We start from the raw sequence: 12,859 nt of genomic DNA on the forward strand, positions 1-12,859 counted from the left end.
GAAGCAAAAGATATGAACTGCAGATTTTCTTCCTCTTCAAGACCAGATTGGATTTAAGTGCTTCATTGTAAACTCATCTGTGGTTTTTTTCCTCCCTTTATTGCCACTTCCCTAGAAATAGTTAAGGTGCTTAAGTTGCAAAATACTTTGTGTTGGGCTTACCTCCTCAGAGACAAGGATTCCGACTAAGGCTCATTTAGGAAGCAAGCTGAAGCTAGGCTCGTGTGTGGAACAACAGTTCTGTTAATGTAGAAGCGCATCATTATTTAAAAATGTTGCTTTGTGATGCTTGTAAGTTATGGGACCAGTGTCTTCATACTGAGATTAAGTCATTTTGTCTATCAGTTACTCAAAAACTGGATGGCTTGGGTATCCAGTGCCCCAGAGTTTTTCCCTATCAATATTGTTTTGAGTGAACATGTGCTTTGAACAGATCTTAACAGATAGAATAAAGTGAACTTGGCACGTTGGCAAGCCTGTATTTTTATTGCCCACCGAGTGATGTTACTATGGGATCTGCTAATTTCCTTTTGAATAGCAGAGCAGAGTTATTCCTGTTAAATGCGTAAGCATAGATGGTCTTTTGCTTCACTTGCTCCTCCCAGAAAAGTGGAGCAGCCCATGGCCTCTTCAGCCCACAGAGTGGCAGTGTTGTAACATGCCTCATCTTCCTTGTCAGATTCTGTCGAAGGTGACAAACATGAGTAGTAAAGCATGTTTTTAACTTTGGAAGGGTGGGGATCGGTTGAGGGGTAGGTGTCAAGACAGAGATGACCTCTGATTCTTTGGAGATGTCAAGTGTTTGTAGAACAGCCATCGTGTATGCTCCATCTAAAACATCTGTATTAACTATTAGGTACATAGTATAGGCTTTCCTGACTTGGATCCTTCAAGGTCAAACAGCTGAAAGTATCTTAAGTTACTCCTAGATAAAGGAACAGAAGATCATAATGATGCTCCTAGGAACACATGCAAATTACTTTCAGAGCTGTCTGACAATACAAGGAGGCCAGCCTAGCTAACACAATTGATTCTTGTCTTTTAGTATGACTATGTCTTAGTTTAAAAAGAAAATTAAAAATCAGTTGGGGTTTTTTTTATTATTACTTTCTGAAATACAAGTAGTCGTCTCACATAGCAGTTGGCAGCATTTAATGACACTCAGCATGGGTGCATAAAAACATCTGGGGCTATGCTGCAGCTGGCAGCTTGCCTTAGGAAATGAGCTGTAGTGTGGATCTTAAGTAAAAAAATATTTTACTTAAAATCATTAAGGCTTTCCAAAATGTAAGTGGATGCCTAGCTGTTAAATTAATAAATGATAAAATGGTACTCTATTATTTTAATTGTTCTTTGTATATTTGTTGAGGGGAAAGCTGTGGAGATGATTCCTGTTAATTTTTTAATGATGTTATGGAAAAGATCCATGATCCCATCCAGTGCATTACCTTAGTGGTGCAGCAACACTTAATACAGCACGGTTTTCTTTATCAGACATACAATGGCTAGAGAGAGGGATTTGCGTAAAGAACATTTATGCTTGATATAACAGTTCAACTACGAAATCAGCATCCGCTCTTTAAAGACAATGTGTAGTGATACTTCTTAACAGAGTGCATCAGTATTTCTTGAATCAGGTGAGTCTGAAAAGCTGCAAATTGGTGTCCGAACTCACTAAGAAATTGGATTATGATTTAAATACCACTTCATATAACAGAAAGATGGATTAATTGCAGCTGAAGCTCCCATCTCAGTAGACCTCAGCTGAGCAAGTGTCCCCATGAGATACCTTTTTAGATAGCTCACCATGGATTTTGGTTGGATTGAGGAGGCATGATGACATCTTCGTAACACATGTTCTCCCCATTGTCTTGATGTTGGGGCTTGAAACACTGCATAGCTTAAAGACGTCGTAACAAATTTTCTAAGAATCTCCACATAGCAGGGTAACAGTGTTAGCTCTGTGCAAGGCTTCTGTAAACCCACAAATCCTGTAACTACCTGCTTTAAGAACCTGTCATAACTGAACATTTTTAAGATGGGGCAGATTTAAGTACTTCTGTTAGCTGTTTATGTATTTCTGGAAAAATCTTGATGTTTTGGGCTACTTCAACATTAGAAATTAATGAAAAGTCTTCATGCAAGGTCTGAGGAGTTATCTAAAGAGCCTTCAGTTTCCTGTTTATCCTAGCTGCATTACAGATGAGGTGAAATTTTGCTAAGAAGTTATGTTGCTGACATCTGCCAAGACATTCAGTTCTGTGGTTTCAGGCTTATTATGTATCTTCTGGTTTACATCTTCTTAAGCAGAACTAACTTAATCTATGTGTGGAAAATAAACTTTGTTTGTTTTCAGGAACAAAAAAATTCTAATCATTCTGGTTTGGGATTAGATTTGCTCTGTAATGCATGGTAAAGTGTTAGATTATATCAATTGTTTATGCTGTCTTTTTTTTTCATATTCATTTAAATGATGATTGTACCAACAGTGTAAGTTTTATATAAGAAAAATTATATGCCTAAATGTAGCTGTCTGGTCTCTAGCTGTTAGTGTGGGCTCCTAGATGCCTTGAGTCGTATACATTAATGCTGTATGCATGCTTTGTATACCTTTGGATGTATAAAATGGCATTAGGTTCTTATATTTAGATGCTGAAATACTACCTGTTCCATCTGAAGAACCTGAATTGTCATGATAGGTGTGTGTGGACCTAAGTTTTTAGGGGGTTTATACTGACCAGTTCAGGCTCCTGTGGATGTCCAATAGAGATAAGATATATAGTACCCTCTATAATACTGCTGCCTACCTCCTTCCTGTGATAGTAGGAATAGAATTATTGATATACAAATTACAGTGAGGTCAGATTTAATGTGAGATAAAAAATGAAAGTATTCAGCTTCCTAACTGTTATTCTAACACGTAGGAAATCAGTCTTCTAACACAGATCTAAATCAGTCAAATATCTTATGCGGATGATAACTTCAACTCTAATGTGTTTTGCCACTTCTTACAGTTTAAACCTGCTCCTTTTAGTTAAAACTTCCTTGATTTTTGCAATAAAAAATCCCAAATTATTAATCCTATGGTGTTTAACTTTAGAAATGTACATGGCAGAAATATTGAGAAAACTGAGACAGCTTTATTATCCTGATTATTTAGTTAACAACTAGACAGGATGGTGTTTCTTGCTGATCTTGCTTGTGAGTTCATTGGGCGTGAGTTTTTCCCTCTGAGACCTGGGTCATGTGAAAAAGGCGTGAATGCACGCATCAGAATCTCACAGCGTACATAAAAGTGCACACATTGTTCTCATCAGTCTAGCATCAGCTGACAGATGGCACTGCTATCATACAGAACCAGTCTGAAAACCTGATTTATTTTTTTTTTTGGTCATCATGTGCTGTAGGCACTTGGTATCATGCAGAAGATGATCTTCAGACATCTTATCATTTGCAGGAGTATAGGAGCACAATGCTCTTCTGGCATTTCTATCCTTCATTTTAGTCCTTGAAAAATTAATCTATTAATCAAAGTTTTGCTATAATTCACTCCAGTTTCTTAGTATTAACTAGGCAGTGAAATGGCACCAAAGGGCAATTTCTTCTTGAAGCAGACAGCTTTATTCTAACCAATTTTCTTGATAAGGCATAAATTTTAGGGAGTACTGACTACCAACTTGTGCAGAAAATGTGGCTGAAGTTGGAAAGTTGCAGAATTCTGAAGGGTCACACAACTGAAGAGAAGGCTATAACAGTCCTACGTATCTTCTGCAAGGCTTTTCAAATACAATACAGTCCAGTTCTATGCACTGAAGTAAACTGTACTACAAAGTGTCCCCAACACAGTAGACCAGCAATGCCAGAAAAGTGGAGTTCTGAAAAAATAAGCTTCCTGCAATCTTTGGGTGATGAAAATTTGGAGGTCTGCATACATCATGAAGACTTGGAAAACTGACCTACCAAATGGTAGTGATGATAGAAGGCCTAAAATAGTAAGAATGAAATAGACCTTAATTAGCTCAAGATAGAGTCTTAAAGGTGCCAGTGTTTTAGTAGCTACTCTGAAGTTAAGTTTGACAATAGTGAAGTCTCTGGTAAATATTTAATGAAGCCTTTTCAGGAAGATTGATTCTATTCCCACTTTCCTGCACCTCATTATAATGTTTAAAATGTCAGTAACTTTTCTTTCAAAATTGCTAGTGGTAATACAGCAGAATATTGTGTTTGAAATACTGGAAAGCACTGTTGGGACATAGTAAAGTTTTAATTTATAGCACAATAAATGAGCATTCTGCTATTGCCGTTTGGGGGAGAGGCGAAGGCTGCACGTTTGATTTATATAAGCTGTCTTGGCTGAAAAATGGGAAAGAGCCAAAATTAAGTGATTTAGTGATTCTCCTATTCTATTCTGCTCTTATGAGACTCCAGCTTGAGCTCTGCATCCAGCTCTGGGGTCACCACTGTAAGAAGGACATGGACCTGTTGAAGCAAGTCCAGAGGAGCGCTACAAAATTGATCAGAGGGCTGGAGCACCTCTCCTATAAAGACAGGCTGAGGGAGATCAGGGTTGTTGGGCCTAGAGAAGAGAAGGCTCCAGGGAGACTTTATAGCAGCCTTCCAGTACCTGAAAGGGGCCTACAAAAAAGCCGGAGAGGGACTTTCTACAAGGCCGTGTAATGATAGGAAAAGCAGTACTGCCTTTAAATGAAAGAGGGTAGATTTAGATTAGATGTAAGGAAGAAGTTCTTTACGATCGATGCAGGTGGCCCAGTGAAGCTGTGGCTGCCCCATCCCTGATGTTTCAAATCCAGGCTGGACAGGGCTTTGAGCTACCTGATCTAGTGGAAGGTGTCCCTGTCTGTGGCAGGAGGGTTGGAAGTAGATGATCTTTAAAGGCCTTGCCAACACAATTTCTAAACACATTTCTAAATTAAAAATTACCTTTTTCTGGATAAAAGAAGGATTTTTATCCCTTCTTTTATCTACTCACCTTTTAAATAATTAAATTTAAGTCATCAAACATTAACTAATTAAAAGGGTCACTTAGCCATGAGACACAAATCAGTGGGAAAGAAGGCTTAGCTAGTTTTAATACTGATTATAACTTTTGGTAAGATTGTCATGTAGGAACTGTAATGTTTAGTTTGAGTCAATAAATACCTGTTTACTTTAGTCTTGTAATTTTTTAATGTGTTCCTATGGAAAAGGATTCTTTTTTGCTATAATTCGGAGTGTCACTATTCAGGCAAATCAATGTGGGATGCATATAGGGAAATGGGAGGGAAAGCTGTTACTTTGCCAGAGCAAGAATGGTAGAAGTACATGCTGCAGACAGGCCAAAAGCTGATTCTTGTTATATTTTCCCACAGAAGAGAAATATAGGTGGCAGTGTGGCAGTTCATTGTCAAGAGCTGTTCAATGCAGCCAACTCTCAAATTGTAAGCATGAAATACTGATGGTATTGGGAAAATGGTAAAACTTCCTTGCTTTGTTTGCCAGGATTTTGAGGAGAATGACTTTTGTAGTGTCCTTAAGAAGCTTTGATCAGGCATCAAGCCATTTCAGGGAAAATCAAAATAGTTGGTTGTCTTTGGATAGTGTCTATGTTGTGCAAACAAAGCATAATTACTGTGATGGATAATTATAATGGAAGATGATTTCAGAAGAATAGGATGGTAGTACTGTGAAAGGCATGACAGTACCAGAAGTTTTTTCTGAGAGTTCAGGTCTATATCCTGCCTTTCCTGCTTTAACATTTTTAGACTACTGGAATGGGTCGTGAAGTTACTTTCTACTTAGTTCAGGTTTAAGTATAGTTCTGAACACATCTAGAATTCTGTGCTAATATGATCTGTCTGACTGCCTTCATGATCCACCCTGCCAGTGGGTAAATACGAAAGCTGACTTTGTTCTGAAGAGTCAAGTGACTTAAGGCAGGCATACGGCAGGGTTATATTTATAGTGCAAATTTAAGGTGATGTTGGACTCCTCTTAAGATAACAATAGCTATTAAACCTTTTCTCTTTCTGCAGTCTGTCTCTGGAGGATTTTCTATTAACATCACCCTTCAAATAAGGAAGACTGAAAACAGTTTATGTGAGAATTTTGGAGGTTATTTCCCTATTGAAGTGTTTAGAATTTGGATGTGAAAATCTTAAAATTAGGCATATGGAAGGTGAGACTTCCAGATAGGACATTGTCAAATGTGTATTTTGTAACTATCCAGTAATGTATTTAGAAACAAAGGGTTATTCATACAGGAAAAAGCAGCAGAGATGTTTCTATACACAGTGCTTGGAAATACCCCTTGAAGATAGCATATATTGCTGTGAAAGCATCTTTACAGCTTCTCAGACCTCATGTGCAGTAACACGATGGCAACTTGAATCTATTCAACAGCCACTTGTTTCAGATCAGTGTTTCATTCTTCTATTGATCTAATTCTTTTTACTTAATATGACCTCAAGAGGTGACCTGCTCTGATAAGATATGCTAATTTTACTTGCTAACACTGTGTACTGAGATTAGAATAAAACTAGAAAACCTTTTAGCTCCAAGGTGATCACAAGTTGCAGTAAAACTTAGACTGTGTCCAGCAGTTCAGTGTTCTTAGTCCTTGAAGAGAGTAAGCCTCTGCTCAGTCTTCCTAAATTTTTTTCTGCTGTGTTCATGCATTACAAATTGTTTCGCTTTTCTTTTCATCTTTTCAATTATTTCTGTATTACTTGTTACCTTGCCCTTGCCAATATATAGCACCAGTTCTACTGCCTTTCCCTCTTACTAATATATTCTGTTTCAGGGAGTTGATACACTTGCTCATTCACCTTTCTGAGGCTCTGCATGAAGCACATCTTAAACTCATACTGGTCATTCCTCCTGCAGTTGCAGCAGGGTGAGTATTTCTATTAAGATGTCAGGTTCCAGGTGAGGAATACTTTCTTGTCTCGTATACAATAAATTCAAAGCTTTGTTTATAGCTGTGCAGCTTAAGTGAATAAGAAATTACTTGAGTTTGATCTTCATGCGTGTTGCACTGAATAATCTTATTAACTACGTGCATTAATTCATACCTCAAAACTTTTGATGTCAAGACAACTTGCAGAGGGACCTCCTATTGTGGTGTTAACCCAAAATGTCTGCTAAGAGCTTCCAGGAGAACAAGAGCAGAAGCAGTAGTGGAGCTTAATGACTTGTTGGCAAGGTGTGAAAAAGGTGTCATAAAGGTAGCATATAAAAGAACTTTCTGAGTCTCTGGGCACAATTTCAGTTATGAGAGATAATAGTTACTCTTTAAGTAAGAAAAACAGAGCTATAGGAAGGAATTATATCTATCTATATATCTATACATATCTATAATATCTATAATATATATAATATATATCTTTATATGTACAGAAAATGCATTTAGTAAGAAAAGTGTTTAGAATTGTTAGGGTTTCTGTTATTTGTGCAATGATTTGAATCTGATGGATGTACTGGTTTATGTGCTCTTCTGGCTCAACAGCAGTAGGCAGTTCTTACCTTTCAGTGTTTGTAACAGAGAAATGTTTACTTCCTAAGATTGTATTTGTCTAAAGAGTAAAACCCATGTGGAAAATTAGTGTGTAATTTCATTAGATGTGGAAGGAATGTGAATCCTCTTTAAACTTGTACATTTTCAGGAAAAGATTGTATTTTGTCTTTAAGAGATGTATTGTAAAATTGAAAAATCACAGTTTTACTCTTTCTCTAGTCTTTCTCTGGAATGAAAAAAAATCACACTCCAGTATTTCGTTATTTCAGGGAGATAGTGTCTAGTACTTCAGGGTTTCGTATGATCGATCAGTGAGTACATCTGTGTACGAGTGAGCAGATACAACTAAATACAAGGATGGAAGGTGTTCCAGTATTCCAGCGCGGTGATGTGACTTCATTATCACAGAATCATAGACTCATAGAATAGTTAGGGTTGGAAAGGACCTTAAGATCATCTAGTTCCAACCCCCCTGTCATGGGCAAGGACACCTCACACTAAACCATGCCACCCAAGGCCTCATCCAACCTGGCCTTGAACACTGCCAAGGATGGAGCACTAACAGCCTCCCTGGGCAACCCATTCCAGTGCCTCACCACCCTCACAGTAAAAAACTTCTTCCTTATATCCAATCTAAACTTCCCCTGTTTAAGTTTGAACCCGTTACCCCATGTCCTGTCACTACAGTCCCTGATGAATAGTCCATCCCCAGAATCCTTGTAGGCCCCCTTCAGATACTGGAAGGCTGCTATGAGGTCTCCACGCAGCCTTCTCTTCTCCAGGCTGAAAAGTCCCAACTTTCTCACTGTCTTCATACAGGAGGTGCTCCAGTCCCCTGATCATCCTCGTGGCCCTCCTCTGGACTTGTTCCAACACTTCCATGTCCTTTTTATGTTGAGGTCACCAGAACTGTACACAATACTCCAAGTGAGGTCTCACGAGAGCAGAGTAGAGGGGCAGGATCACCTCCTTCAACCTGCTGGTCACACTCCTTTTGATGCAGCCCAGGATACGGTTGGCTTTCTGGGCTGCGAGCGCACACTGCCATCTCATGTTCATTTTCTCATCGACCAACACGCCCAAGTCCTTCTCTGCAGGGATGCTCTGAATCTCTTCTCTGCCCAACCTGTAGCTGTGCCTGGGATTGCTCCGACCCAGGTGTAGGACCTTGCACTTGGCATGGTTAAACTTCATCAGGCTGGCATCCACCCACCTCACAAGCATGTCGAGGTCCCTCTGGATGGCATCCCTTCCCTCCAGCATATCAACCGAACCACACATCTTGGTGTCATCGGCAAACTTGCTGAGGGCACACTCAATCCCACTGTCCGTACCATCGACAAAGATGTTGAACAAGACCGGTCCCAACACCAATCCCTGAGGGACACCACTCATTACTGGTCTCCAGCCGGACATTGAGCCATTGACCACAACTCTTTGCGTGTGGCCATCCAGCCAGTTCTTTATCCACCCAGTGGTCCACCCATCAAATTGATGTCTCTCCAAGTTAGAGACAAGGATGTCATGTGAGCCGGTGTCGAACGCTTTGCACAAGTCCAGATAGATGACGTCAACTGCTCTGCCCCTGTCCATCAGTTCCGTAGCCCCATCATAGAAGGCCACCAAATTGGTCAGGCAGGATTTCCCCTTAGTGAAGCCATGCTGGCTGTCACCAAGCACCTCGTTGTTTTTCATGTGCCTTAGCATGCCTTCCAGGAGAATCTTCTCCAAGATTTTGCCAGGCACAGAGGTGAGACTGACTGGTCTGTAATTCCCCAGGTCATCCATTTTCCCCTTCTTGAAAATGGGGGTTATATTTTCTTTTTTCCAGTCGTCAGGAACTTCACCTGACTGCCATAATGAAGGCATGAAAAAATGGAATGCCTGAGCAGGCTTGTAAAAGTGTAGCCACAGAAAAGACATTTCTCTGCAATGGTCTCAAGTTTTTGTTAAGTTTTATAGGGAAAACAAAGTATTTCCCCTTACAGATATATGTGCAGAGCTTAAATGCTGCCTGTTGAAAAGGTTCAGGGACCATGTAGCAGGTGACTATAAAGTTGCCCATGTGCTGAGATGAGTTTTAGTGTTTGTAACTATGAGTTAGCACTGTAACTGTGATGTCACCTCTTCTGTAGGTTAGTAATATAACCCTGTCCAAACCAATTTCTGAATATAGGTTGCGTACTTTTTATCATCTTAAGACTTTAAGCTCAGAACAACATCTACCTGTAATGTGGTTCTTCAATAGCTGCATAAAATCTGTTTGAAGTTTATTTTCTGTAAAACTCTGTACTTCAGGATGGTTTTTGTTGCTTTCTGTTTTCCTCTGTTGCACAGTACAACTATTTTATGTCCTTAAAATGAAATAGCTAGTTTAATGCAATAATTTCTTTGCTTCCATATGCGGCTGGCCACCACCTGATAGGCAGAGGGAGAAGCAATGTATTGAAGTATATAGCAAAAGCAAACAAAATAAATTCCATGTAAATTGGTAGACAGTCCTGTAAAATAATATCTGCATAGAGCCCTTTTCCATAGGGACTGAAGGTGTCTGACAGCCAAGCTGCATTTTGAGGAGATTCCTTTTTATCACTCCAACCCCTTTGTTTCTACTTCAGTTCTGGTGGTTTTTACGTCGTGTTTTGTGAGACACTTTATTCGTAGAGCAGTACTAGTTTCTAGTGCATTATGGCATTAAGAGTGTAGATCCATGTCTTGGGACAACACTAGACTTCTGCTGTTATTTCTTTTTCTGTAGGCAGGGTGTGTCTTGTTCCTTTTTTCTCCCTATGTTCTGTATTTTCCATGTTCTTTCCATTTCAGAAGGCACACCCTATAATCCTGAGACTGCTTGGTGCTCTGTACACCCCAAATCTTAAAATGTGCAAAAAGGAATGCAATATATAAATGGGGTCAAGAATTTATTCTTATTTGTGACTGATAATAGTTGAGTCTTAAGAAGCCACCTTTCTCTGTCAAGAGAAGGTTGAGAGTCATTCAGATTTGCTTCTGAATATAAATGCTTAGAAGCTGCTTCTGATGCATGGATGTCTTTGCTGATAAAACTTACTTACAGGTAAGGTCCCAGGAACTAAACCATGCTATTGGCTATTGCCCTCTGAAATGCTAATGTGGCTCCCAGTAAGCCAAAGTGTTACATGCTTTGTTGTATTAATTCATTGCACCACAGAGCAATAACTGCAATACTTCTTTAAAAATAAAGACATGGAAGCTAAGTCCTTAAAAATCTATTCTTGTCTAATGGAATAACCTTTGAACATTAACAGGACATTAATGCTCTCATTTCTTGCAGATTTCTCTGGAAAGTTGTGGGTTGGTATGCCTTTGCTGGTATGGTGATAACGGATACTTTGAGATTCTTGTGCTTTGGCTAAGTCAAAAATAATGAGAAATTACTATGCCTTCTCTCCTGTCTGTCATTTATTTCAATCTTTCATGCCCTTTTATGATCTACATTTCATCCCAATTGGTAGTTCCTTTTTAAAACAATTTTCTGTTGCTATTAATTGTAGTCTATTACAGATAAAGCAAAGGAGAATACTTTAAAACATTTTTCTAAAATGCTTTATCACTTCATCACACAGATGCTTTTTAAAATGCTGATGCATGCTCTGGCAGAATTTGAGTAATTGCTGTAAACAGCGTTCACATTAAAGTGCATTTACTCCTTTTGCTTGTAGGGAGAAAGTGGAGAATAGTACAAACCTTAAGATTCCTTTTCATCGTGGTGCCTATTGACATTATTAGATTCAGTCTCATAGCCAGAAGGACCTACCTCTGTTTTGTTTATGTACAGTCACATGGGGCTTTACAAACTAATTTTTCTAAATCCCAAATTAAGAGTTGAAGTCACTATAAGCCCTCTGGATTCGTAAACATATTTTGCCTTGAACGGAATTTGCTTTGTTACGGCAACTATATTTTTCAGGACTGTTTTGCTGTTGAACACCACGTTGATGTTTGGACCTGTGTTGTCATTGCCCCTCCTGCTGCAGTCCTTTATATTGACGGGATAATGGATTCATAGTTCCAAAACCTTTCTGAACTGGGATCTAGAGATGCCCTATTACAGCTGGGAAGAGCTGGCTATCTAAAGTGCAGTTTTTAATCTGAAATGTGTTATATGCCTCTCCCTAAATGGCCTTATTTCTAGAGTAGTAGTGAAGTATTCTTGTTTTCTAGCTGTGGGAAATAACACCTGTAGTTTCTATGAAAGAATCCCAATGTTTCATTCCTCTAAACCAATTATTTTGTTTCTTTATGCATTCCTAAAGTTTCTGGGATTTATTCATAAACCTTTATTGCCCAGGAGATTGCATTAGTCACATTCTTTTCAATTAATTCTATTATATATGCCACCTGTCTGTCTTGCATTTATGTCTTCCTATTGCATTAAGTAGAAAAAACATTTTCACTTCCTGAGTAAATAGGTAGCTGAAAGTAACTTATAAAGTAACAGAAACATCCTAAAATGTTCATAATGTCTATGCATGCTGTAGAGCTTAGAAGTACATTGGATTTAATGGCATCAGTAAGCAAAATCCTGACATTTTTTGCCTTACTTGACTTTTTAGATAGTAAAAATATTCTTGATTTATAGGATAACATGGCCGCAACTGAAAAGTGCTTTCCACTGTGCCTTACATATCTCATGTCCTGAAACTCACTTTGGGTTTCAACGCTTAGACATGGTTGAAAGTGTGCTTTAATGAGTCTTGTATTCTTTATTTGTTGGAATCACTGTACACTGTTAATCAAAAATACAGCAAAAGGCATGGAAATAAGTACTATCAAGAATAGAATAATATTTTACAGTTCAGCAGCTGGTAAAAGACTGATAAAGGAGACATGAGCTATATGTGTAGTACCCTAACCAGCTGGGATGCTAGGAGCTCAAACATCGCTCATTTTGTGTTCTACCCTGATTAAAACTTAGAGCATAGTTAAATATAAGCAGTTTATTTAGGAATTTGTAATTTAGACTCCTTTGATGTGCATTAAGATCAAAGCAGTCTAGCAGCAAATGCTGTCTGAAAGGAGATGCTTTTGAGAGCTAAAAACATTGGTTTGCTTAGCAAAAAACAGACTGAAAATGCAGCATTGTACATGAGATCAAGTGCAAGATTGAGATGGGTAGTATTTCCAGCTACCTGGTATCCAGGAATTGTGTGATTTCCCTGCAGACATAAGTGATCTGCAAGACAAAGGAGCAGCAGGAGCCAAAGCTATGATCTAAAAAGTGTGTGTATTCTACTGTGACTATATTTTGGGATGGGAGACTTGTGGTTGCATATGTTTGAAGAGAGGTGCTAGAATTGCTGGGTT

The 12,859-nt window shown here is 38.8% G+C and overlaps 1 protein-coding gene across 1 annotated transcript in view; it reads left to right on the forward strand.

Moving 5' to 3' along the window:
• Positions 1–12,859, forward strand: part of CHID1 (chitinase domain containing 1) — a gene marked incomplete at both ends in the record, with an annotated part of 135,921 nt that overhangs the window by 8,852 nt on the left and 114,210 nt on the right. Inside the window, one exon of the mRNA XM_080619788.1 lies at positions 6,800–6,892. Within this exon, the coding sequence (XP_080475914.1) occupies positions 6,800–6,892 (93 nt within the window). The remainder of the gene's footprint in view (positions 1–6,799; positions 6,893–12,859) is intronic.

Source organism: Psittacula echo (assembly GCF_963264785.1).
Source record: "Psittacula echo genome assembly, chromosome: 5".
NCBI classification, from domain to species: domain Eukaryota; kingdom Metazoa; phylum Chordata; class Aves; order Psittaciformes; family Psittacidae; genus Psittacula; species Psittacula echo.